Source organism: Pinus tabuliformis, chromosome 3_2, assembly GCF_031772625.1.
Source record: "Pinus tabuliformis cultivar Carrire ecotype Pingquan chromosome 3_2, CPIR1, whole genome shotgun sequence".
Lineage (NCBI taxonomy): Eukaryota > Viridiplantae > Streptophyta > Pinopsida > Pinales > Pinaceae > Pinus > Pinus tabuliformis.
In genome coordinates, this window is record NC_142302.1 from 57,619,872 (window position 1) to 57,645,827 (window position 25,956).

General features: G+C 36.3%; 3 protein-coding genes across 3 annotated transcripts; all 3 read left to right on the forward strand.

The window, feature by feature from the left end:
* The first annotated feature begins 2,962 nt into the window (after positions 1-2,962).
* On the forward strand, positions 2,963-3,954 carry LOC149179791 (uncharacterized). The gene is made up of 2 exons (XM_089418062.1): positions 2,963-3,383; positions 3,623-3,954. Exons 1-2 carry the CDS (start codon positions 3,138-3,140, stop codon positions 3,941-3,943), a joined length of 567 nt encoding a protein of 188 aa, XP_089274188.1. The 5' UTR covers positions 2,963-3,137; the 3' UTR covers positions 3,944-3,954.
* A 3,985-nt stretch (positions 3,955-7,939) lies between these two features.
* Positions 7,940-12,541, forward strand: LOC149179792 (uncharacterized). The gene has a single exon (XM_089413646.1). The coding sequence runs from the start codon at positions 7,940-7,942 to the stop codon at positions 12,539-12,541; it is 4,602 nt and encodes a 1,533-aa protein (XP_089269772.1).
* Positions 12,542-12,992: 451 nt separating this feature from the next.
* Positions 12,993-15,018, forward strand: LOC149179793 (uncharacterized). Its single transcript, XM_089418063.1, has 3 exons — positions 12,993-14,085; positions 14,199-14,405; positions 14,542-15,018. Exons 1-3 carry the CDS (start codon positions 13,627-13,629, stop codon positions 14,908-14,910), a joined length of 1,035 nt encoding a protein of 344 aa, XP_089274189.1. The 5' UTR covers positions 12,993-13,626; the 3' UTR covers positions 14,911-15,018.
* The last annotated feature ends 10,938 nt before the right edge of the window (positions 15,019-25,956 follow it).

The window sequence follows — 25,956 nt, forward strand, 5'->3', positions numbered from 1 at the left end:
TCCTCCACTTTTTTCCACTACAAATGCAATGATATGGATGAAAAACAATATAATTATCCAATTCCGATCATGTGATAGTAATCTAAGTTTGAATCTTTTATGGAAGAAATATGTAAAACCATGAATAAGTAATTGGAAAAATTCCTATCAAGATGTTTTAGGAGTTTAAAAGGGATTTTGACTAACCCATTTCATATTACAAGAGTTTCCCATTGACCTCAACTAAATGTCTAATGAGAAAGCTCCTGATCTTAATGGTTTCTCATGTGAATTATACATGACCATGGGTTTATAAGGAGGCATTGGCCAAACAGTCAACTAGTGCAAATATCAATCAAGAGTTTATCAAATTCACCCCAAAGGTGGAGACCTTAATCCTATCTCCAACCAAGGGCCAATTACAATGCTCAACACCTCATATAAGCTCATAGCCAAGGCAATGGACTTGCATTTGAAGCAAATTTTTCTTAAGGTGGTAAGGATAGAAAAAAACGAGCTTCATTTGGGGTGGTATATTATATATTCACATAAAAATTTGGCAAGGAATGGAGTAGGCTTGGGCCTAAGAACCATTAGCATGCCCTTTTCATTGAAATATATTTTTAGATGCCTTATGACAAGGCTAAAACATCATTCATCATTGTATTACTTAAAGATCTTCACCATGACATTGTCTTCATTCGCATAATGGAAACCTCAGTTGCAAAAGCCTTGGCATATTCTTCTTTAACCGGTGCCAGTTTCATAAGGTGGTTTTATTCCATTCCATTTGATATGGTTTCTTACTTGATATATCCCTATATGTCTTAGCCACATAGACTCTCGGTTACCTTTTGAATCACGTAGAGGGTTTAATCCTAACTTAATGAAGCCCTTTCCTATATTAAGCATGGGTTAATTAGTTAATGACTACTTAGTAGATGACTATTTCTAACTATTGAAGAGGATTAACCTTCTTGGGATAACATGATGAATTATTTGAATATATTCTAACTTGCATTAGGTTCCAACATTCAATGGCATAAAAAATCCTACTATCAATAGAGTATGCATCCAACCCTAGATTAGTAAATATCTAATCAAAATTAGGTCTAGATTTAACCAAGGCAGATTTTCAAGTATTTTGGCATGCCTTTCAACTTTTGAAGCCTCACTTAAGGAGCTACGAGAAATTGTTGCATAAAGAGTGGAAAATAAATTTGATAAATGGATAATGAAAACCATGGATTTGGAAACCAAGTTCCTGATTTGCATCGAAGTCATGGTTGTGTTCACCACAACACCCCCATTTTTAACTTATTATTTCATAATAATAATGGGGAACCTTTTCGTAAATTTTGGCTAAATCGCCTTTTAAATTTTCTTTTGGTTAAGTGTCTGATAATTTTGTCATATTTTCGTTTTCTTTAGAATTCTATTTTGATTGCTTCATTGCGTTTGATTTTTTTCTAGCTTTCCATCAATTCTCATTTCATCTCATTCAGAGGCATGATTTGTAAATGGTGCTTATCTGAAGTTCAGTGATTTTTACTGCGAAAGCTAAAAAATGTACAAAATGCATATTATTTTAGTTTTTGGAAATTAATTGTAAATATTGCTTTTTAATTCATTTCTATTAATTAATTTATTTTTTTCACTAACAGTTTTACAAAATCACCACAACCAAATTGTAAAACAATTAAAATTATAGCGTTTTCAGATTTCAAAATTCTATTTAAAATCCCAATTTAAAAAAAATTATAAAATCCGAAATCTCAAAATTACACAGTAATTATAATTTTTTATTATCAAAATTTTTATTACCCATTCTTTTTATTTCATTTAATATATAACGAACACTATAATTTTTATAATTTTTTATTATCAAAACTTTTATTACCCATTCTTTTTATTTCATTTAATATATAACAACCACTATAATTTATATGGAAAGGAAATCCTACCTTACATCACCACACTCCACCACACTTTAGAGCTTATTGTTTTCATAACATTAATTTTAAAACACTCCGAAATAACCACTCTTTATAACTCCCGTCTTCCTTACCTCACCATCACCTCGGCATTTCGAGGCTGGTATTTTTCGTAACTTTTATTTTAATGAAGTTCCAAAATTATTCATTATCCTTATCCCTTATATCTCCCGAAACTCCTTATCCACCTCACTTCAGCGATCATTTATTTCGGAACTTAATTTTTATGATCCACAATTCTTAGGCCTCCCTCTTCCTCGACATTTCGATATCTTTTATTTATCAAACTTTTTAAAATTAACTCCCTAAATATCAAACCTCCCTTCATCCCATACTTCATCCCTTCCACGATATTTCAGAATTTTATTTTTTCGTAGCTTTTATTTAAAATCCCTCCTGAAATCCCACCTCCAATAAACCTTATGCTTCCCTCTTCATCATATATATATAAAATAAAGCTTTCAAACATCAGAAACCTCCTTTTTATTAGTCCCTGCCATCTGGCATCCGGCAGGGACTATAGTAATCGTTCGTAGCCGACTTAGCATTAATTTGCAGTTTTTTTGTATGTTATTTGCAGTTTTATTATAAAGTTCGGAATTGACCTTGCGTTGATGTGCGCCCATCTATTCCTTCGCCATCTTATTTGGCCTCTTCCCGAGGCGGAAGAGGCCCGACCATAGCCTAAATTGCTATTTAGGCCCAGTTCATTATGCCTGACCGTGAGCGGTTTGCTGTTAATGCTAACATTAATTGGTTAATTCTTAATGTTAATTCGTATTATATCCGAACAGGCATATGCTAAGGTTGCTGTTGTGCAGGTGTCCGCCATATGCTAAAGGTTTGATCTTAACGGCTGTTGTGCAGGTGTCTGTGCATGGCGGGAGGTGTCCGCCTACCCGCTCAGCAGAGTCCCCAATATCAACACCTCTCTGCGCAAAACCCCGTTCATCTGATTCCTGAATCTGGTTCGCTCGTCTCCCTCTGGGGATGGCCACTGGATTACATAATCGCTGGATGAAGCCGAAGCGCGACGCTTTTGGATGTTGGTCAAGCGGTACTGAAAACCCTAAGTCGACAAACCCTAAGTGACCGCAGCATGTGGGCGCGATATCCTGTCCGGCTTTGGGCAGGCGAGAGTATTGAGTGGGATCGCGAATCAGAATGACAAATTTCTCCATTTCTCAAGTATGGAGACGAATTTTGTTTTTGACAGTCCTGATAATCCTCACAGTCTGGGCAAACTACGAAACTGCTGGGAGAACAGTGGAATACGTAGTATTGGTGAAGACATTGAGAGTGGAGAGCTTACCGGGGGATAAGGCTCTCACTCTTCTCATGGAGGCCACCCATCTTATACGCAATCTCCTGTACTCAAATCGGTGCTATCCAAAAAAAGATATTCACACGGTGGTGCTATCCATCGATAACAATTACGCAGAGAGTGTGATGACTGAACGAGTTTGGGATACAGGAGGACTGGTAATAGCAAACAACCCTACACGGGAAAACCAAAGACAGAGACTCAAAATGGGTCTTCACTAGTTGGAAAGGGCGCAAGCAGGGAAAAATGCAGTCAAAAGAAGCCTGCGTTAGTCTGAAATAGGGCTTAGCGAATATATTCCAGATTTGGTAGAAGACGATATTAGAGGCCTGTTCTACAGAGAAACGGGTCGTTTATGGCTATGTCTGCAGGCGTCAATGTCCCAAATCTATCGGTATTGATGAAGATGCTCGACTACACGGGAAAACCAAACACAGGGACTCAAAATGGGTCTTCACTAGTTGGAAAGGGCGCAAGCAGGGAGAAATGCAGTCAAAAGAAGCCTGTCCTTATGGAATGTAGCCCTTCGAGTGAGGCATTCTATTATGCGTGCTGGCCGGTCATCCTTAAAGGCCGGGTTGAGAGCGAAGACTTAGAGCGGACGGATAGAAGGCCTTTCCTCAACATCTGTTGGGCCATCAGCTAGCCTGATTTGACGGGGGTATCCTGGGTTACTAGGGGGATAGTCAGTCCTGTGTATGACTAAACAAGTCTTGAAATTGCTATCATTGCAAGTGTCTCTGTAGTTCCCAAACTTGCTCTATCAAATAATCAGCATCATTGAATATAGGATACTTGGCAACTTGTAGTTCTAGAGGTATCTTGTTTAGCTAATTATATGCAGTCGGATTTTATGACACCATTGTGGCTTTGTGCTCCACCAGTGATCTGTAAATGAGTGAGTTATAGCCCACTCGCTTCACCAACATAAGTCCTTGTGGAAGTCTTCTTTGGGCTCTGTTCTCAAGCTTCTTATTTGATGTGTTTAGAAAGGAAACTAGCTCTCTGTCCACTGCCATATAAGGATTTCTGTCTTCTCCTAGTAGTGAGCCTTCTCTTAGTTCGAACCTGCACACAACTAGCTAGAAACACAATGGCAATCCAGTCAATAACAAAATACTCTGTGATTCTCTCTTCTTCCCTTAGACTGTATACAAGAACCAACGGACAATGTGATCACAAAATGTACACTATCTGTCCATAATGTCAATCAGGTTTTTGAGTTATAGTGTCTGTGTTCAATCCAATCTTGAGGACAACTAAGTTCTGTCTTTTTAATTGATCGGTTTGCTCCAAGGCCTGTCTTCAACTTTGCTGATGCCAGCATAAGAAAGAGAAACAACTTTGCTGATGCAGTAGCTTAGCGGAATAAGTCATTTTCTTTTGTCTTAAATGCCAGCATAAGAAAGAGAAACAATATACCTGTAACAATTTGGTGTGGCTTGCTCCATTGCATCAAAAGCTTCCAACCAGTGTCAAATTTGATGGTGCTACTGACATTACATTGCTTTTAGTTTGTTTGATTTGCCTTTCCAAGTTTTGTGACATTGCATTTACTTGCATAATTAGCAAAAACAAGGGCATTGGGTTGATATAGATTGATCAATGGATTTACACTGACTGATCCTAACCTACAGTAGGGACTGGTACTACTGACATTACATTGCTTTTAGTTTGTTTGATTTGCCTTTCCAAGTTATGTGACATTGCATGTACTTGCATAATTAGCAAAAACAAGGGCATTGGGTTGATATAGATTGATCAATGGATTTACACTGACTGATCCTACTTGGCAGTCATATTTTGAACTTGGTCGCAAAGGTGCACACAATCACTTCATTGTTCAACTTGCTATTATGATTCTGCGGTTGTAATTGCATTACATCAATGGGTTTACGTTCTTCTTTATCTTGGCAGTCATATTTCGAACTTCAGTATCAGACCTGCGCAGTGGATGCTACCTGACATAAGGAGTCTCTGCAGCTTAGCAGACATTTGCGGTCCCAAAGGTGCACACAATCACTTCGTGTTCTATAATCATTTTCATTGTTCAACTTGTTATTATGATTCTCTTGTTGTAACTGTATTGCATCAGTAAACATAATATTGCATCAAACACTTAGTCGTCATCATGTCTTCTATGTCTGATAAACACAAGTTGCAATTAGTATTGCAAAAGCATCACTTATTTCGTGTGGACAATTTCTCATATCTAATTGGAGACTGCCTATTCGATAGTTTAGAACTTTTGCTAGATTTCCGATACACATCAGTGGAGCTAAGGAAAGGAACAATAGAATATTTTAGAGCCTGTCTCAAAAAACAAGATAGTGAGGCAATTTTGTCTTATGAACATGAACTGCATGAAGCCTCACTTAAAGAAATGCATAACATTAGCAACCGTGAAGTCTATTTAGACAAAATGGCTAGATCTGCCTCAAACAATATACCCCTAGCATCTAGAGGTCTGTGGGGAGATATTTTCTGCGTCCATTGGCTGTCAAACTGGTTGAAAGTTCCAATTAGGCTTTGGTCCAAAACAAAGATGCGAGTGTATTTGCACTTCAATTCAAGTATTACAACAAATACTTGTGACATACTGTTCCATGACGAGGACCCTTTGAATGGGCACTTCGAGCCTTTGGTTCATAGGCAGCCTACAATTGGTTGTACCTTCCAACAACAAGCCGATACCTCAAAGAACAATATCGAACCACAGCCTGAGACAAAATGTCAATCAATCAAAGCTAAATTACACGCACCTTGTCACTTAAACAAGCATGTGCTTAAGGACATTGCTCAGAAGAATCAGAAAAGGCAAAACATAGGCATTCAATACAACAGAAGTACAATGGAACAACAAGTAGTTCTAGACAACACAGAAGATGTTTGTGACACACCTATGTCTGATAAACACAAGTTGCAATTGGTATTGCAAAGGCATGACTTATTTCGTGTCGACAATTTCTCATATCAAATTGGAGACTGTTTATTCGATAGTTTAGAACTTTTGCTAGATTTCCGATACACATCAGTGGAGCTAAGGAAAGGAACAATAGAATATTTTAGAAACTGTCTCAAAAAACAAGATAGTGAGGCAATTTGGTCTTATGAACATGAACTGCATGAAGCCTCACTGAAAGAAATGCATAACATTAGAAACCGTGAAATCTATTTAGACAAAATGGCTAAATCTGCCTCAAACAATATACCCCCAGCATTTAGAGGTCTATGGGGAGATATTTTCTGCATCCATTGGCTGTCAAACTGGTTGAAAATTCCAATTAGGGTTTGGTCCAAAACAAAGATGAGACTGTATTTGCACTTCAATTCAGGTATTACAACAAATACTCGTGACATACTGTTCCATGACGATGATCCTTTGAATGGGCACTTCGAGCCTTTGGTTCATAGGCAGCCTACAATTGGTTGTACCTTCCAACAACAAGCCGATACCTCAAAGAACAATATTGAACCACAACCTGAGACAAAATGTCAACCAATTGAAGCTAAATTCAAACCACCTTGTCACTTAAACAAGCATGTGCTTAAGGACATTGCTCAGGAAAATCCGAAAAGGCAAAACATAGGCATTCAATATAACAGAAGTACAATGGAACAACAAGTAATTCTAAACAACACAGAAGATATTTGTGACACACCGCACACAAAAGATGTTAGTGACACACGGAGGTTCCGATCACTTAGAAACTTGAAAGAACATATTAGAACCAACAGACAAACATAAATTGTAACTTGTTGTCGATCAGACAAACAATCAAAAAGTTTATCTTTGCGTTTGCTTAAAGGCATCATTCGGGAAAAATTGAAAACACAGAAAATAAGACTTGTCTTCAACACAACAATAATGAAACAAGAAATAGTCATAGAAAACATGGACTACAGCCCATCTGCAGGAAGATCAACGGATCTATCAACGCGATCAACGAACCAAGTAAAATTCGAGACACTGAGATTTCGATCACTTAGAAACTTGGAAAAACAAATTAGAAACAACGCACAAACGAGAATTGTAATCCCTTGCTCATTAGGCAAAGAGACAAAAAGCTTATCTTTGCATTTGCTTAAAGGCATTATCCGGACAAAATCGAAAACAGAGAAAATAAGACTTGCATTCAACACAGCAACAATGAAACAAGAAATAGTCATAGAAAACATGGACTACAATCGATTTGCAACAACATCAAAGGATCGTTCAGCACAATCAAAGAAATCAGGAGAATCCGACCTCTCGATTCAATCAAGATCAATGAACAAATTACCAGAATTATCAGAGTTTGATCAAATATATCAAAGACAAGTAAGTGACACACCTATTTTCAATTGTTCATCATGTGAAACAACTTTTTTCAAAAGAGACATCTGCTTTGTGAAACAAGAATGTCAAGCAAAACAAAATAAGATTAGGAAACTATCAACTAGTTTCGAGAATGTTAAATCTCATGTTGAAAATTGCTACATTTGTAAACATTGCAAAAAAGCAATTGAACATGAAACAATTGCTAAATATGCAGTCCCTGAACACATAAGAAGAAACAATGGCACTAGAACACTGAGAGACCTCACTGAACTAGAGGAAAGACTAGTCGCATTAAGATTGCCCTTCTTGCAAATAAAAGAAATGGGCCATCGACATAAGAAGTCGCAACTGGGCTTAACTGGAGGAGTCATCAATGTCCCCACTAACATTTCCAGAATCCAATCTGCATTGCCTCAAACTATAAAAGACACTGACACGGTTGCCGTTGTTCTCAAAAAGAGTTTAAGATTCAAAAGTGCTTATGCATTTGGTCGAGTTCGAGTTCACAAAGTGATGAAAGCATTAAAACAATTATGCAAAAGGATGCTTTACAAGCTCGAGAACGCTACCATAAATGACAATTGGAAAGAGGCATTCCTACAAAACCAAGAAGCTTATGAAAGTTCAAGTGACGCTGAAGATAGCGAAGACGATAACCAAGACAACGATGAACCAACGACAAAAACATTGGTCCATGGATTCATTGATGCACACACCGTCCATGACCTTGTAAATAAACAAATTAACATTGCACCTGCTGCTGGATACATGCCATTAGGAATCTTCAAAGATAAGTACTCAGAAGAAATGAGTTTCCCATCGCTTTTCTATGGCAACAAACGCCCAGCTGACATCTCCAAAAACTTTACATATCAAAAGATTTGCCACTGGGAAGTGCTGCATAAAAGCCACGATTTTGCTTATCATACTACAAACCTGTTCTATAAAGCAATTCGCATTATCATAAATCAGGTGTTGAATACAATGTGGATTAGAATTAGAAAAGGGCAGTTGAAAGGTAGAAAACTAGTTGCAAAAGACGTTAAGTCAAAACCAAACCTAGATCGTATTTTAAATTCTGACATTGGGTACATGGACCTAAAAACAATTCGTACCTCACCTGACTACCACCAGCAAATACGGAACAAACTCTATGCAATGATACGACAACTAGGGCCGCCCACTTTCTTTGTTTCGTTTAGCAGTGCAGAGCATCTTTGGGATCCTTTAATGCATGCATTGAGACACATAAAACAAAACACTAGAAGACCAAACACAGGTGAACTTGATGAAAATGAACCTAGCTCATTAATAAGAAACGACCCTGTTACTTGTGTATGCTACTATAGATCTAGGAGGGATGCATTACATCAATTGATATCTCATGATCACAAGTATTATGGAGAGCTCACTGACCACTTCTATGTAACTGAATTCCAAAACCGGGGCAGTGAACATGAACATGGCTTACTATGGATAAAATCTGCACCAATCTATGGTCAAAATACAAATATTGAAGTCGAAGAATTCGTTGACAATTACTTGTCAACTAATTCACTGTTACTTGCAAGTGAACTTAGAGTTCTACAACACCATTGTCACACAAAAAGTTGTAGGAAGCGTGCAAATTCTAATTGCAGATTTAATTTCCCAGTACCGCCAATGAAAGTAACAAAAATACTTGAGCCTCTTGAATTCGATAGTGATAAAACAAAAGCACATGCAAAGCTAATCTTCGAAGCAATAAACAATACAAGATACAGTGAGAATGATACATTTGATAGCTTTTTAGCCAACCTTGGACTAGCACACAATGAATACATACATGCTATCCAATGTACACTAAATCGAACAACACTCTTATTGCAAAGGAACCCAGTTGACACCTGGACAAACAACTTCGCTAAACATATTCCAGGAATTTGGATTGCAAACACTGATTCCCAATTTGTACTTGATTCATATGCAGCTGCAATGTATTGCAGTTCTTATATGACAAAAGAAGATAAAACACTCACAAGAACATTTAAAAACATACGCGACAATCATGTGAAAACAAAATCTGATATCCTAGATACCATTAGTTCTTTAGGGAAAGCTTTGGTCAACTTGCAACAAATGTCTGCACAACAAGCAGTGCATATTGTGTTATCGCTCCCACTAAACTCCAGTTCACGGAAATGTGTATTTATTAACACATCTCCTGTCGATGATCGTGCATTTGTTCTTAAAAGACAAAAATATCTACAGAAGGAAGCAAATGACTCAGAAGACATAATGTGCCCATCAATTACTGACTACTATGCTCTCCGACCTACTGCTATTGAACATGTCTGCTTAGCAGAATTTGCATCTAGCTATACAAAGAAAGGACAAGAACGCAGAAAATCAAGTAGACCATGTGTCATTCGATCTGTTAGATATAACAAATACAAGGACATTGAAAATCACTGTAGAGAGCAATTGATGTTATACTATCCTTATCGAGGAAGTGAAACTGCAATTAAGCAACATCACACAAGTTGGCAAGCTGCATATGTTGCGGTCGAAGAAATAGTCAAGCAAAATGAACAAAAGTTCAAATTTGCTACAACAACTACATGGGGTGACATAGATGACACAATGCACACAGTAGAAACAGAAACTGGAGAAATATTTGACATAGATAGTTTGAAATCAAATGAAAGAGAAACTATAACATTTAACAAATCGATAGATGACAAATATGAAAACTACGACTTCCAAAATGACTTGGGACATTTGCAAGATAGAAAAAAGTTTGCTTTACCATCTACAAGGCCATATGAAATCGTGAAACAACCACGTATACTTGAAGACGTAGAGTACTATGAATTAATGCGACAATTAAACACCGAACAAGCAAGCATAGTTACTGATGTTATAACAAGGAAATTGTACAGACCAGACGAGCTAATCTACCTGTTATTAACAGGAGGTGCAGGAACAGGCAAGACACACACAGCCAAGGCAATCTTCCAATCCTTAGTACGCATACACAATGTGGCATTGCCTTATAACCCATCACAACTAATAGGAATAATCGCTGCATACACGGGCAAAGCTGCCTTCAATGCTGGTGGTGTCACATTGCATTCTGCATTCTATTTGCCCTTTAACAAAGCAGATTGCCCCTCACTAAACAATGAAAAATTGGACACATTATCAAAGCATTTCCAACAATTGTGTGTCCTCCTCATAGATGAGGCATCGCTTGTTGGTGCAACAACACTATATCAAATTGATAAGCGCCTGCGACAAATCTTACACACACCAACTTCATACTTTGGCAATGTTGACACGATATTCTCCGGCGATCTTTACCAGGCAAACCCAGTCAGAGACTCCCTGATCTTTGAAAACCCAAAAATCAACAAAAACACAATTCCATATGGCTTCTGGCCAGAGAAAATAAAATGTTATCAACTGCACACAGCCATGCGCCAAAAAGACCCATTGTTCATTGATGTACTAAATAGGATGAGATTAAACATGCAAACAGATGAAGATATTGCTTATGTAAACAACAACTGCTATAGGGTCCCACCTTCAAGCCTAGTTTTCCCACACATTTTCTATCGCAACAAAGATGTCCATATTCACAATGTGAAAATGCTTTCCCTAACAAAGGGGGAACAAATAATGCTCGTTGCAATTGACAACTACGAGCTTCCTGGGTCGAGTTATTTTGCTTTTGATAAAACAATCTCACTGCCATCAACAATTACAGTTAAACAGAACATGTTAGTTGAACTATATGCAGGAAATTACAATACAAACGATGGATTAGTAAATGGTGCTGAAGGGATTTTCAAATCCTATTCATCTAATAACAACAGGCCTGACATTGTCTGGATAGATTTTTCAGACCCAGAAATTGGGAAACAACAAAGAAGCAACTTCAAACAACTATACGACATAAACATAATGCCAAATTGGACACCAATCTTTCGAATAGCAAAATCGCTAGCAATGTCTCGGAACAAATTACAAATTACAATTCGAAAACAATTTCCAATCCAATTAGCCTGTGCCCGGACAATACACCGGACACAAGGGTTGACATTGGATCAACTTGCATTTGACCCAACTGGTGTCACAAAACATGGTCTAGTCTACACTGCATTATCACGTGTTCGAACTATTGACTCACTATACTTGATTAACAAATTGACACAACAAAACTTCCATGTCAAAAACAAAATAATCAATGAGATGGCACGGCTAGAAACAACTGGTGCATGGAAACTAGAATTCGCAAAGAAGAAATCTGTTAACAAGGATGTTTTATCGATTGCAAGCCTGAACACATGTAGTCTACGTGCACATCTTAGTGACGTGATTCATCACAATGACTTAATGGACAACATGATTCTATGTTTTCAAGAAACTCATTTGTACACTCCACCAGTAGTCAAAGAATTCTTATCATTCAATTTTGCGGCTGCACATTCTACACATGGAGTTCTTACTTGCATAAACAAAAAAATACCTATTAGAGCAAGAAAGACATTTTGCAAGAACAAAACAGAGCTTAGCCTAATTGACATGTACTTCCGACGACCAATTTGTTTAATGAACATTTATGCAGCACCATTTGAACAAGTATCCACAATAATGCAAATAATTCAGGAAGCAAAGTCGCAAACTACATATACTGACTGTGTTTTTTTAGTTGTTGGTGATTTGAACATTGACATACAACAAGAAACAGCTCGTAGCAAACTCTTTGTACAATTTATGGAAATGGAAAACTTACATGAAATAACAAGCAAACTATCTCCGCGCCGAAACACAGTAATAGACCATATCTGGACAACTTTGCCTATGAAACAGTGTGAGATAAATGTAACATGGGCTTATTGGTCTGATCACAACATATTCTATGCGCTATTACAGCTCTAATGACCCTTGGAACAAATCAATTTTAGCCTATAGCAAAATCAAAGTAGCATTGATACACAAGTTTCTCTACAATTTGCTAAACTTCATATTCAAGGAAACTTCATATTTCCCTGTTCAAACAAATGCTGTGTTATCCAAGAAATATCAATCTCCAATGGCCATACTGAAAGTCTATTTCTTGTAGCTCCCTTGCAACACTCTGCGTTAACTGATCTAGGTATGTAACGACACATAGAATAACGTTATGCACAGATTTGTTATTACATGGAACACATTTTGCTTGTAGACCTAATAGAATACATATTTATTATTACATGGAACAAGTTTTGCTTGTAGACCTAATAGCTTGTACTCGTGTTGTACAGATAACCAATTTGCTAAACTTCATATTCAAGGAAACTTCATATTTCCCTGTTCAAACAAATGCTGTGTTATCCGAGCAATATCAATCTCCAATGGCCATACTGAAAGTCTATTTCTTGTAGCTCCCTTGCAACACTCTGCGTTAACTGATCTAGGTATGTAACGACACATAGAATAACGTTATGCACAGATTTATTATTACATGGAACACATTTTGCTTGTAGACCTAATAGAATACATATTTATTATTACATGGAACAAGTTTTGCTTGTAGACCTAATAGCTTGTACTCGTGTTGTACAGATAACTAATAAGAAAACACAGCACGAAGAAGTAACTCCTCCAGAGCCTTGCTGCCTTTCAGATCAGAGACTGGTAAACAGATAATTAATATGAAAAGACAGCACGAAGAAGTACCTGCTCCAGAGACATGCTCCCTCTTAGAGACTTGTGACGTCTCAGAAACTGCTAAAAAGTAACTAAAAAACCTTCAAATCTATTGTTACAAGTTTTGTAGTACAAACACAATGTTAATTCAGATTCTTCAATATTGTTCTACAGGCAGAAACAGGAAAGTACATCAAGTTTTGTAGTACAAACATAATGTTAATTCAGATTCTTTAATATTGTTCTACAGGCAGAAACAGGAAAGTACATCTGAGATAGCAGCCAAGCATCAATTATGCAGAACAATCACAATACAGGAGTTAAAAGGGCTGAAAATGGGAACAACTTTTCACGGCCAGGTTCTAGTAATATACAAAACACTGGTCGACGAAGCCCACGGAATTGAATTGTTACGTGCTGACCTAGTGGACAGCAGAGGGCATATGACAATTACGCTAAATGTGCCACACAGCCTGATTCCTGCTACTGAAGCGAAACTTGTAGTGGGCCAGGGAATCTGTATTACAGATTTCAAGGTCTCTGCCAAGACAGTTTACGACCATGGAGACTGTCCGTGTATACTTGTTTTGCATGGGAAGACCATCTTGGAACCAATTCCACCTATCTGTACGGAATACAGATTTGTTCCCACGACGACTATTAACCAGCTCACCAGCACAACAGCTGCGTTTGCAATCGGCACAGTTGCCGGCCTTGTAACAACAACGAAAGAAATAGCTGGTCAATATGTCCTAACTATCAAGGACGGCCCAGCTCAAAAAGACAAAGCCACGGTATATACAAATTCAACCATTTATTCTTTTTAACATTTAAATCATCTATACATTTTAAGTAACCATTTACTTAAAAGCAATTACATTTAACACTAGTACATTTTGCAACGCAGGTGCATCTTTTTAGTACATTTAAGCCAATTTTCAAATCAATCCAACAACAAATTTTGAAACAAGAAGCACCAATGGTGCTGTTTCGAAATCTTGCCCGAGGCAAAGAACGTGGGTCGTTACGCACTTGCAAATCTACATTCATTACAGCCGTTACTTCAGACAGGGTACTTGCAGACCTGAGAAAACTACCTGCCTCAACAACAAAGGTCCTCTCATACTCCACAGAATATATATTATAAATCTTTATTTCCTGTTCTCCTAAATTACGCACGTTCATTTAACATCCTCTTAGTATTTTTATTACAATATCTAACGCTAGGCTTGTACTGAAACATGGACCAGGTTAAAGGAATGCTCACTATAGCAAACATACATACAGAACCCTTTGTTATAATCTGTAACAATTGCTCTCTGCCCGCCGATACGTTTGGAACAGTTATCATGGACCAACTTAACTGTTCCACATGCAAACAGCTAACTACATATCGACGCAGTTTGCAATTAAATTGCACAATCCAAACCGACGCAAATGTTCAATACAAATGCATCCTAAAGGACAGTTTACTGCTCGAACTGTGTCCATCCTTAACAGGACTCACGTATGAAAAGTATCTCGAAGACGTTGCCGACGTTACATACAGTTTGCGAGATTTCCATGTACACAACAGCTTCCTGTTGGATAGTTCGGATGTCATTGTGCGTACAGATTGACACATTTTATCCTCTGTAGGATGTGACTTTCTCTGGTCTACGAGTTCATATCTGCTGGAAGCTTGGAATACCATCTTCATGGTATTGTTATATCTGTCTTTATTATTATTTGAACATAAGAACTCTTCTTCTGGGCATTTTAGTTTCTGTTGGGCTGAAAATAAACAACTCTGATGAATGTTTTGATGGTTCGGATTACCATCTTCATGCTACTGTTATACCTGTAGTTACTCTTCCTTTGGGCATTTATTTTCTACTGGAATGAAAAGAAACAAAGCTCCTTATTGTTTAACGGCAGGAGTATATCCTCTTTTTGTTGAGGAAGACAAGGCTTTTTTGGAAAAGGAGAAAAAAATTACAGGTGATGTTCTAATTTATATCTGCATGCCTGAAAAGCACAAAAGGTCATTCCGCCCTTGAGAAGTAGCATGTAAAGCTAGGTAAAAATAGAGATTGATCTGATCCTGCAACTGGAAAATGTTGTTGTAACTATTGGCAACTCAATGAAAATGAAGCGGGCTACTAATATTTTGAACTCTTGTATCAGTTGAATTGACTTAATATCCACTTGAAACATTTTTTTTACTACTGTTTGATCTGAATGACTATGCTGACTGCTTTCTATCAAATACTTTGGAGAGGGCTGAATGAAGGCTATGAATTTCAATTAGATTAGCAAAGAGTTTTGACCTTAAGGTTCAAGGTTGGGTACTTAATACCAGCTGCATTTTCTGTCATATACCTCTTATGTATCCTTTAGTTCAATCATTGAAGTACAGTATCAAGTACTAATGGTAACACCCCTCTCTTATTCGTATTCAACGCCTATTTATTACATCTGCTCAACACACATGAGAGGGACTATGTTGGTCAAGCGGGTCTGTTGATCAACCCGCTCATTACACAGTTTTGACCCAATCCAAACACTGGTTAATGCCTATCATGGGCAGCAGTACTGAACATAAAGGTATGCCATGAAAGCATTGGCCAATTAATTCTTGTCTTCTTGATACAAACAGCTCACATATTGTTGTAGTTCCTTTGCTCTATGTATTTTCTGGTACACTGTGTCAATAATTGTAACACTGTAGTGAGCAGAATGAATAGTCCAATTCAATGTACAACAATTCATACAATCCAATCTTCAAAACCTGAGCTTGACAGAACAATGTATGTATAGATTAACCAAAATTCAAGAGTGTAAGCTTGTTCAGAGTTAACTTCAGGGCAGATTTTAATCATATTCTGCCTCACGTCAGCTACAGAAGCCGGAACCTGTGAGGGCTTTTACAAAGTATCACCGGAGGGTTAACATGCTGATAACGCCTGCACTCTATGAAGCACATAATGTTTTTAAGGGATCAAAGATTTTCAGAAAGTTTTCGAAATTTCAAAAACTACTTACATCTATATTTCAAGGTGATAGTAATCCTCTTGAAGATTCCATATTTTGGATCGCTGTCTTTATACTTACTAATTTTGATATAAAGCAGATATCCTTCTCGTATGACTGAACCATTGCGTGAAGTGAAATCCCCTTTTTATGATTTAGTAAAAATATTATGTACCCCGAGGTTTAATCATAATTTTCCGCTCCCTCTATTTTCACAAAGGGCAGTGCATATTACACCATCCATGGCAAATGAACTGATTCGGGTAGTGCTTTTGATATTGCCAGAAAGGTTCACAGGTTTTTCTGCCAGCTACGTTTAAGGTGGAATAGTAGCTGTTATGTCATGATATCATCTCTATATGGAGAATACGTGTTTTATATGAGCAATGAGTTTGGTTGAAACATACTAGTATCTTGAACCAGCCATAGCCCACGGAGGTGAGGTAAGCTAGAAAATCTCTTGTTATACCTCCCTGTTCATAGCTATATAGCTATGTGTCATTAAGGTATGTGCTGCTTGATTATTGTCTAATTAAATCAATGGATATAGCTCCTGTATCATCTCTTCTCATGTAACCATATCTAATTACGTGAATCAAGTCACTTGGTTAAGCTATCATATTCATTTACATTACTGTGACCTTATCCTGTATGTCGTATAAGTTAATCAATGGCATTCATAGTGACATGTAGCTAGCAATAGTAGGGTTAAGCTTCTGTATCATGCTTATCTATCCGTATCAAGCTTACTGAATGCGAATAGAACTCATATCATGTATTTATTAGGAAGATACAGCTATAAACATAATTTGTGCTGTCCATATGAGAGTTTTAGTTTGGATCTTTTGTTCAACTTGCACTGTATGTATGATGCAATCAGTTTAATCTTTTGCACTGGGACTGCAGGCAGCACTTGTTAAGGAACCGGGTGTATCTGTCAACTGTGTTGTGTGGAGTCCAGATGGCAATTTGTTTGGTAAGAAGTTACATGTTGAAAGCTGTTGCACAAGCATTGTGTCTTTTCCAGCTTCACATTGTTTTTGCACATGCAGTTAAATTGATTTGTGTTACTTTTATTATCCCTTGATGTCAACAGGGGTTGCCTATTCAAAGCACATAGTGCATACTTACACCTATAATGGTGGTGGAGATGTACGACAGCACTTGGAGGTATTTGATCAATAATTTTACTTTTCTTTCCCAGAGTAATAGCTTCCAGTATAGAGTAAGCAACAAGGACATGAAACCTGTTGCTTAATGAGTATACTAGGTATAAGCATATTGAACTAAACCCATTGAATACACCAATCTCTAGTCATAAGTTTCAACAAGGTTAAGCTTACTTGCCTAATTGATTCAACTTCATTATTCCAGCTAACCAATCTCTAGTCATAAGTTTCATTACATTATCTCTAATATGGAATGACTTACTTATGCTTACAGATCCTGCTTAATATAGGTAAATACGCATACTTAACATATGAGCTATACAGGTATGACAACCGTGTTGTGTGGAGTCCAGATGGCAATTTGTTTGGTAAGAAGTTACATGTTGAAAGCTGTTGCACAAGCATTGTGTCTTTTCCAGCTTTACATTGTTTTTGCACATGCAGTTAAATTGATTTGTGTTACTTTTATTATCCCTTGATGTCAACTATATAGCTATGTGTCATTAAGGTATGTGCTGCTTGATTATTGTCTAATTAAATCAATGGATATAGCTCCTGTATCATCTCTTCTCATGTAACCATATCTAATTACGTGAATCAAGTCACTTGGTTAAGCTATCATATTCATTTACATTACTGTGACCTTATCCTGTATGTCGTATAAGTTAATCAATGGCATTCATAGTGACATGTAGCTAGCTGTAGTAGGGTTAAGCTTCTGTATCATGCTTATCTATCCGTATCAAGCTTACTGAATGCGAATAGAACTCATATCATGTATTTATTAGGAAGATACAGCTATAAACATAATTTGTGCTGTCCATATGAGAGTTTTAGTTTGGATTTTTTGTTCAACTTGCACTGTATGTATGATGCAATCAGTTTAATCTTTTGCACTGGGACTGCAGGCAGCACTTGTTAAGGAACCGGGTGTATCTGTCAACCGTGTTGTGTGGAGTCCAGATGGCAATTTGTTTGGTAAGAAGTTACATGTTGAAAGCTGTTGCACAAGCATTGTGTCTTTTCCAGCTTCACATTGTTTTTGCACATGCAATTAAATTGATTTGTGTTACTTTTATTATCCCTTGATGTCAACAGGGGTTGCCTATTCAAAGCACATAGTGCATACTTACACCTATAATGGTGGTGGAGATGTACGCCAGCACTTGGAGGTATTTGATCAATAATTTTACTTTTCTTTCCCAGAGTAATAGCTTCCAGTATAGAGTAAGCAACAAGGACATGAAACCTGTTGCTTAATGAGTATACTAGGTATAAGCATATTGAACTAAACCCATTGAATACACGAATCTCTAGTCATAAGTTTCAACAAGGTTAAGCTTACTTGCCTAATTGATTCAACTTCATTATTCCAGCTAACCAATCTCTAGTCATAAGTTTCATTACATTATCTCTAATATGGAATGACTTACTTATGCTTACAGATCCTGCTTAATATAGGTAAATACACATACTTAACATATGAGCTATACAGGTATGACAACCGTGTTGTGTGGAGTCCAGATGGCAATTTGTTTGGTAAGAAGTTACATGTTGAAAGCTGTTGCACAAGCATTGTGTCTTTTCCAGCTTTACATTGTTTTTGCACATGCAGTTAAATTGATTTGTGTTACTTTTATTATCCCTTGATGTCAACAGGGGTTGCCTATTCAAAGCACATAGTGCATACTTACACCTATAATGGTGGTGGAGATGTACGACAGCACTTGGAGGTATTTGATCAATAATTTTACTTTTCTTTCCCAGAGTAATAGCTTCCAGTATAGAGTAAGCAACAAGGACATGAAACCTGTTGCTTAATGAGTATACTAGGTATAAGCATATTGAACTAAACCCATTGAATACACCAATCTCTACTTAACATACGAGCTATACATGTATGATAAAGACTAGGTTTCTGACAGTTTGTATCCCTAAGTTCAGCTGATGTACTCTGCCTTCGTTTTGTAATCTTGGCTCTTGTCTTCACAGACTCAAAGGGGCACCTAATTTCGCATTTACTACTGCCGCCACATCCATCATTCCATATGCCATTTGCTCCCCATGTCAGATCGATCACCTAATTGCACCGATCGCTCACTTAACGTAAGGTCTTCGTTTTATGCCCATCATTAAATACTGGCCTGCTCCAATCTGATCTTCAAGATTTCTGCACCTAGATATTGACATAGATTTCCTGTCGGACCCAATCTACCACCAAGATTGCCCGACGTCAGATACATCACCTAATTTCGCATTTACTTCTGCCGCCACATACATCATTCCATATGCCATTTGCTCCCCATGTCATATCGACCACTTAATTGCACCGATTGCTCACTTAACGTAAGCTTTTCGTTTTATGCCGACCATTAAATTCTGCCCTGCTCCATCCGAGCCTCAAGTATTTTAGCTCCATTCACACTTAAAACCACCTTACAAACACGTTGAACTTTTGTATAAATTGGCCTCTTCTGCACCTGGATACTCACATACACCTCCCCGCTTCACATAACATGGAATCCATTAGCATAAGCCAACTTACTGAACTCACAACATTGTTTCTCTTAGCACTTATTCTTATGACTCTTCTGATTATTGACATCGTAAAAGTCGAAAGACAAAGAAAAAAGAAACCAAAAAAACAATAACATCTCTTTTGCATTATCTTACGCATTGTCTTATTTCCCCGCTTCCTTCTCTGTTACAGGTGTACGACGGATGCTTCAAATATGCATTTGGGTCCGCCATCGTGCTGCAACTCGCATTTTTTATGCTTCTATTGTCTCTGCTCGACTACGGCACTAATGTCCTAATTGTTAGCATTCGTGCTTGTCTTGTATTCTTCACATGTCTTATTTCCCCACTTCCTTCTCTGTTACAGGTGTACGACGGATGCTTCAAATATGCATTTGCGTCCGCCATGGTGCTGCAACTCGCATTTTTTATGCTTCTATCGTCTCTGCTCGACTGCGGCACTAATGTCCTAATTGTTAGCATTCGTGCTTGTCTTGTATTCTCAAGTCACTATTTCTATTGCAGTTGTGTCATTTTGGGCTAGCAACATAAACTGGTGTATCTTGAATCGTGATTTATGTATTACTGAAACTTGTTCATGTGACTATTTCTATTGCAATTGTGTGATTTATGTATTACTGAAACTGGTGAACTAGTCTACTCTCTTTTTCTGAGAAATACTTCAAATCTGCGGGGAGTAACTTACTCCACTATATCTCCTGCTATAGCATGAACTAAGAGCTTGCCAGGATAGCTATGACACATCACGTATTATGAAGGCTGAAGCTAGTAGCCGCCTTTGAATTCGTGTACTCCGCAAGCAAATCAATTCAACAGAAAATCAACTTCACCTTCATGCATCACCAGTGTTTTTGTCGAATTGTCAAAGCGGCAGCCGCAAATGCTGGCAGCTGTGGCAGCACATGGCAAGTAGTTCAATGCACACGAACAATCATGCCGAATAGTTGAAATAGTGGAACAGCATGATGATAATTCTGTTGTATGACCTTCATAATTATGTTAATGGAAGGCTGATAGAAGGAGAACATGTTTAAGTGGTCCAAAATAAACCACGAGGTCTTCTGGGTCATACAACTGTCAGTACATGTATGAGCCTTTAACTAACACTCGATTGTGGATGCACCGTAGAACACAGTAAATATCCTCTACAAGGGTCGTTTATAACTACATTTGAAAGGATGCCACACAACTATAGTCTGTCTCTTTATACTATGTTTTGACGTTCAGAGATTGACCAGCAGCACTATATGCCGACAGTTTCCCAACTAGATCAGGAGATTCAGAGTTGATGTTTGAACGCAAATAAGCAGCTTGGCTTTCAATCAGGTTTTCTTCCCAGAAATCTCAAGCCTAACATTTCTTTAGGCTTCTATAACACTCTACTTATCAGATATTTTCTCATATCATACAAAATCATGGTTTTGTTATTGCCAATTTCATGTTGTTCAAGGAAGCATGTGTACAGCAGGTATTCTAGCTATCAAATTAGGTCAAGCACTGTATGACTGCTGATTTTTTCTGCTTTTCTTGGCCTGGCCGATGGCCAGGCCAAGAAAAGCAGAAAAAATCAGTCATACAGAACTATTTTTAACGAAATGAACAATACGAATCTTTGGACATGGGCTGTCGTAGGCTTCAATTTTTAAGAAGTGCTAGCAAGAGCTAAGAGCAACGACTTCACCAACGGCATTATTGTCTCTAATAGTTCTCGCTGGGGTCACTATCGAGGGCTCCCTCCATGTTTTCTTTTTTATATCCACAGGCTCGGTTATAATATATGCCTTTTTCGTACCACTGCCACAGCCAACACCCATGGCCATAATGTTTTAGCAAATTCAACATTCTCATTAGTTCCACTTTGCAAATTATTTATATTGTTCCTAAGTACTTTTCTTTACTTGGGTTGCTTGAAACTTAATATAACTGGTACGAGTGGATTTGCATGAAATCAAAATGATTTTCTCCATTTTTACGATGGAGTGAAGAGTTTCTTACTGGGGAGAAATCTTGTAAATAGTGAAATTAGTTTTCTGTAGTTGTCCAGGGTAATGAATTGTCTTATTATGATTTCTAATTGTGAAATGTTAGCAAGTTTAAATTAAATTGAAACGAGCCTATTTGCAGGAATACATTTCTTCTGCCTTGCAAACATGCCTTTTTATCCTTAGATTGTCTTTTCTTTCCTGTTTAAAACTTCTGGTATACAGAAGCTGCATTTTGCTCTTAGCTCTTGCTAGCACTTCTTAAAAATTGAAGCCTACGACAGCCCATGTCCAGCTAGATAGAACTATGTGCAGGGACTAGCTGCTTCGCAGCCTTCCTTGTTAAGTAAAGTTTTGTAAATAGTTTAATTGATTTGTAAATAAATAAATTAAATTAATTAATTCAATTCAATTAAATTGTACATTAATAATTCAATTATTTTAATAATTTGGATATATTTAATTAATATAATTGTAATTAGTTAATATCTAACTAGATTTTTAATTTAATTAAGATTAAATTTTTTAATTAAATTTGTTTAATTTTAGTCTAGACATGCATTTTTCTAAAACTATGAAAGCTTTGACATTTCAACTTTGGAAGCTCATAAGTTGGGTTTTACTTGGCTAAATGAGGCCTAGGACAACTCATTAGAAAGATATAATCATGTAGAGTATTTTTAAAGTGGTTGTATAATCAGATTTGATTATTAACCAAGTCTAAAATTTAGTAGAAAATTATTTTTAGAATTTGCAATCAAAACTAATTTTCTTAGTTTAGTTTTTGCATTTTCATTTGCCCAAAGCTTTTGGCGATTGCAGATCCATTTGGTTTTGTCCTCTTTGACCAAAAATATATTTACAAGGATCAATGGGAAGCTCTGATTTCTTTCATTTATTTATTTAATTGAATTTTGATTGGAGAAGTTTGTTTTCCCAGAATTTGTAATTTTAATTTTGATTTGCAATTTAATTTATTTTTTATTGGTTTTTGGTAGGAGAGCAGTTGAGGAGATGAAGCAAAGAAGATTTGGAGCAATGAGAAGGGGCCAACAAGGAAGATGATGCAAGATTGGCAGCAACAACTTCAACAATTCTCCATTTTTAGTTTTCATTTTTGTAATTAAATAACAATTTTGAGAAAGAACTAGGGGGTACTAGATCTAAAGCTTGGGGATGAAATTCTCTGCAAAGAGAGAGATATTTTGGCACTATTGTAGGGGGTAAATTTTTTGTAGAGAATTATTTAATTTGGACCATACTTGTGGATTAAAAGAGATGTATTTCAGCTCTGAAACTTTCATTCTATCACAAAATTTTTGAGAATTTCATGTACTCAAAGGCTTTGATTAAATCTTTAATTCTTGTACACTATTTTCAAAGATAGACACTGATTGATGGTCTGCATTTAATAAATTTGATGCAATTCTTGATCTCGATAAGTATGTGTTTTTTGAAGTTTTTTCACTATTGTAAATTCATTTAATATATGTTTGTTTAAATCATTTGAAAGCTATCTTTTAATGATGGATCTAATTGCTATCAAGTTAAATAATGAATTTAAATAGATAAACACGACATACTTGTTAACTATTTAGCAAATTCATGTGAAATTTATCTTGGTTTTAATAATGATTGTTTTATGAGAACTATTTCCTTAATGCAATCATATTTTTTAGTTTGAATTCATTTTATTTGAATTTGGATGTATGTGTATCAGAGATCTGATGACTATTCATTAAATAAATGACTACATATACTTTCTTGAACTACTAATAAGCCTTGAAACTATTTCCTTAACTTATTGACTTCATTTTTATTCCAAATTCAAAGCTGGTCCAAATCCCCTTTTACCTTGCTCTTGGTTGAAAGGGGGACTAATTCTTCTTTCAATTAAGATAGATTTAGGATTTATTTTATGTTATTTACATATTAGAGTAGATTTTCATTTAGTTTTAATTATTGCATTCTAGAAGTCCTCTTATACAGATGCAAATTTTAGAGTGGCTTGACTGAGCCATTAATTCGGCTTAAGGATCACTTTCTTGCAAGGGATCTGCAAGAGGGAAAATCTAATGTCTCTTTTCTTTTGGCAAATAATAGACATACTATAATCCAACATAGAAGGAGAGAGGGTAACTAGACCCAATTGAACTAGTCAAAACAACCATTCCAAACAGAAAATGAGCTGATTTAAGTTCCCGATCAGGTGGTCTCCCTTTCATGTTGATGAGGTCATTTTTCACCATCAACATTTTGGCGCTAGAAGGAGACAGTAAATTGTTGTCTTTGAAAATTTTGTACTTCAAGATTTTTATGTTTTTACTATGTCTCCACTTAAAAGACCTCCTTAGAGTTGTTTTATTGGACCTCACCTGACTACTACTTCGATAAAGATAATCCAAACCTTGCCTAAGGTAAAGTATAATGGTACATCATCTCTTTCAATTTATTTTAACTTGCAATAATTTCAATATTCATGCAGATATTATTTAAAGGATCTTCACTCTTACTTTGACAGGTAAAGCCAAATATTGGTGCTTATCTCTTCCAATTGCCTCCATATATAGTTGGGACGAGTTTTTGAAGATTTTCCTTCATGCATTTCAGGAATATGATTACGAAAATGTGTGTGATCAGTTAGAAGAATTGCGTATGATGAAAGGTGAGTCTTTAGATAATTTTTACATTAGATTTAAATTAACTTTAATGCAATTTCGGTCCAAATATTTTCCTCTTCAATTCCAATTAATTGGATGGTTAAGACATTTAGTGTCTTTGTCCTGTGATAATTATGAAGAACATAAAAGTACATCCATTACTGATAAAGAATCAATTGCTCAAAATGACAATGTCGATCCTCCACAAATTGAAATTGGAAATACTACTCATCATTCTCAATAAAAATTTGTTGTTGCTATTCAATTAAATGATGTTGATTTCTGATCTATTTCATATTTAAACAATGATACTATATCTAATGAAATTGAAAATCAACAAGATGTAGAATATACTAACAACAATCGACATCAAGTAATTCAACAACAATTAAATCAACAACAAGTAGATCAACTAGAGAATGGTAGCAATATACAAACTGCTACAATTAATTTAGAATCTTCTTTTGCTGATAATAAATCTCAAACTTTAGAGAAGTCCACCAATAATTCTCAGATTTGTCAAACATATAGTAAATCTGATTTTCGTCGAGACATTGATCAACAATCTCAGTTTTGCAATGGAACAAATGTGGAAGAGTCTATTTTGGAAAATTAGCAATCATCTATACATAGAGAAACCTTTAGGTATATATCTTCAACTTTTTATTTTTTTCTCTATCCTAATATTTTTAAAAACAATAATATAATTCATAATCAATCAACAGTCCCTTTGAACACAAATTTAATTTTAGAAAACAGAGGTGCTGTCATTAATGATGAATTATTGTTTACTTTTCTTATTGGTAGAGAAATTTAACCAACAATATTTTCAATTATCCTGGAAATTCTCTCAATCCGGTATTTAATTATCTCTCTGGTTCTGACTTATTCCATTCAAAGGAACATAACACTAATGAAATCATTTATAATGAAGACTTAAAGACTAAAAATGTTGACCCTCTTCTCTCTTCAGAAACAGTTTTGTTTGACTCTCATATTTCCAATTCCTTAAGCAAATGCATTTTTGAAGATGAAAAGAACACTATTCAAGAAATAATTTCAATCCATTCTCATTTTCAAAATCATCATAATGATTTCAGTAGTCATGAATCCATTCCAATTTATAATTCATACAATGATGAGATAGCCTTTTTGAATCATAACCTTGAAATTTTCTCATCCTCGCAAGTGAATGCAAACAATTATTTTAACTTCATAATTTCTGTTGACACTTGTGGGAAGGAAAATTTTGCAAATGAATCCCAAATAACTTCATCACAAATTTTGGCACTTGAGAGTGCATC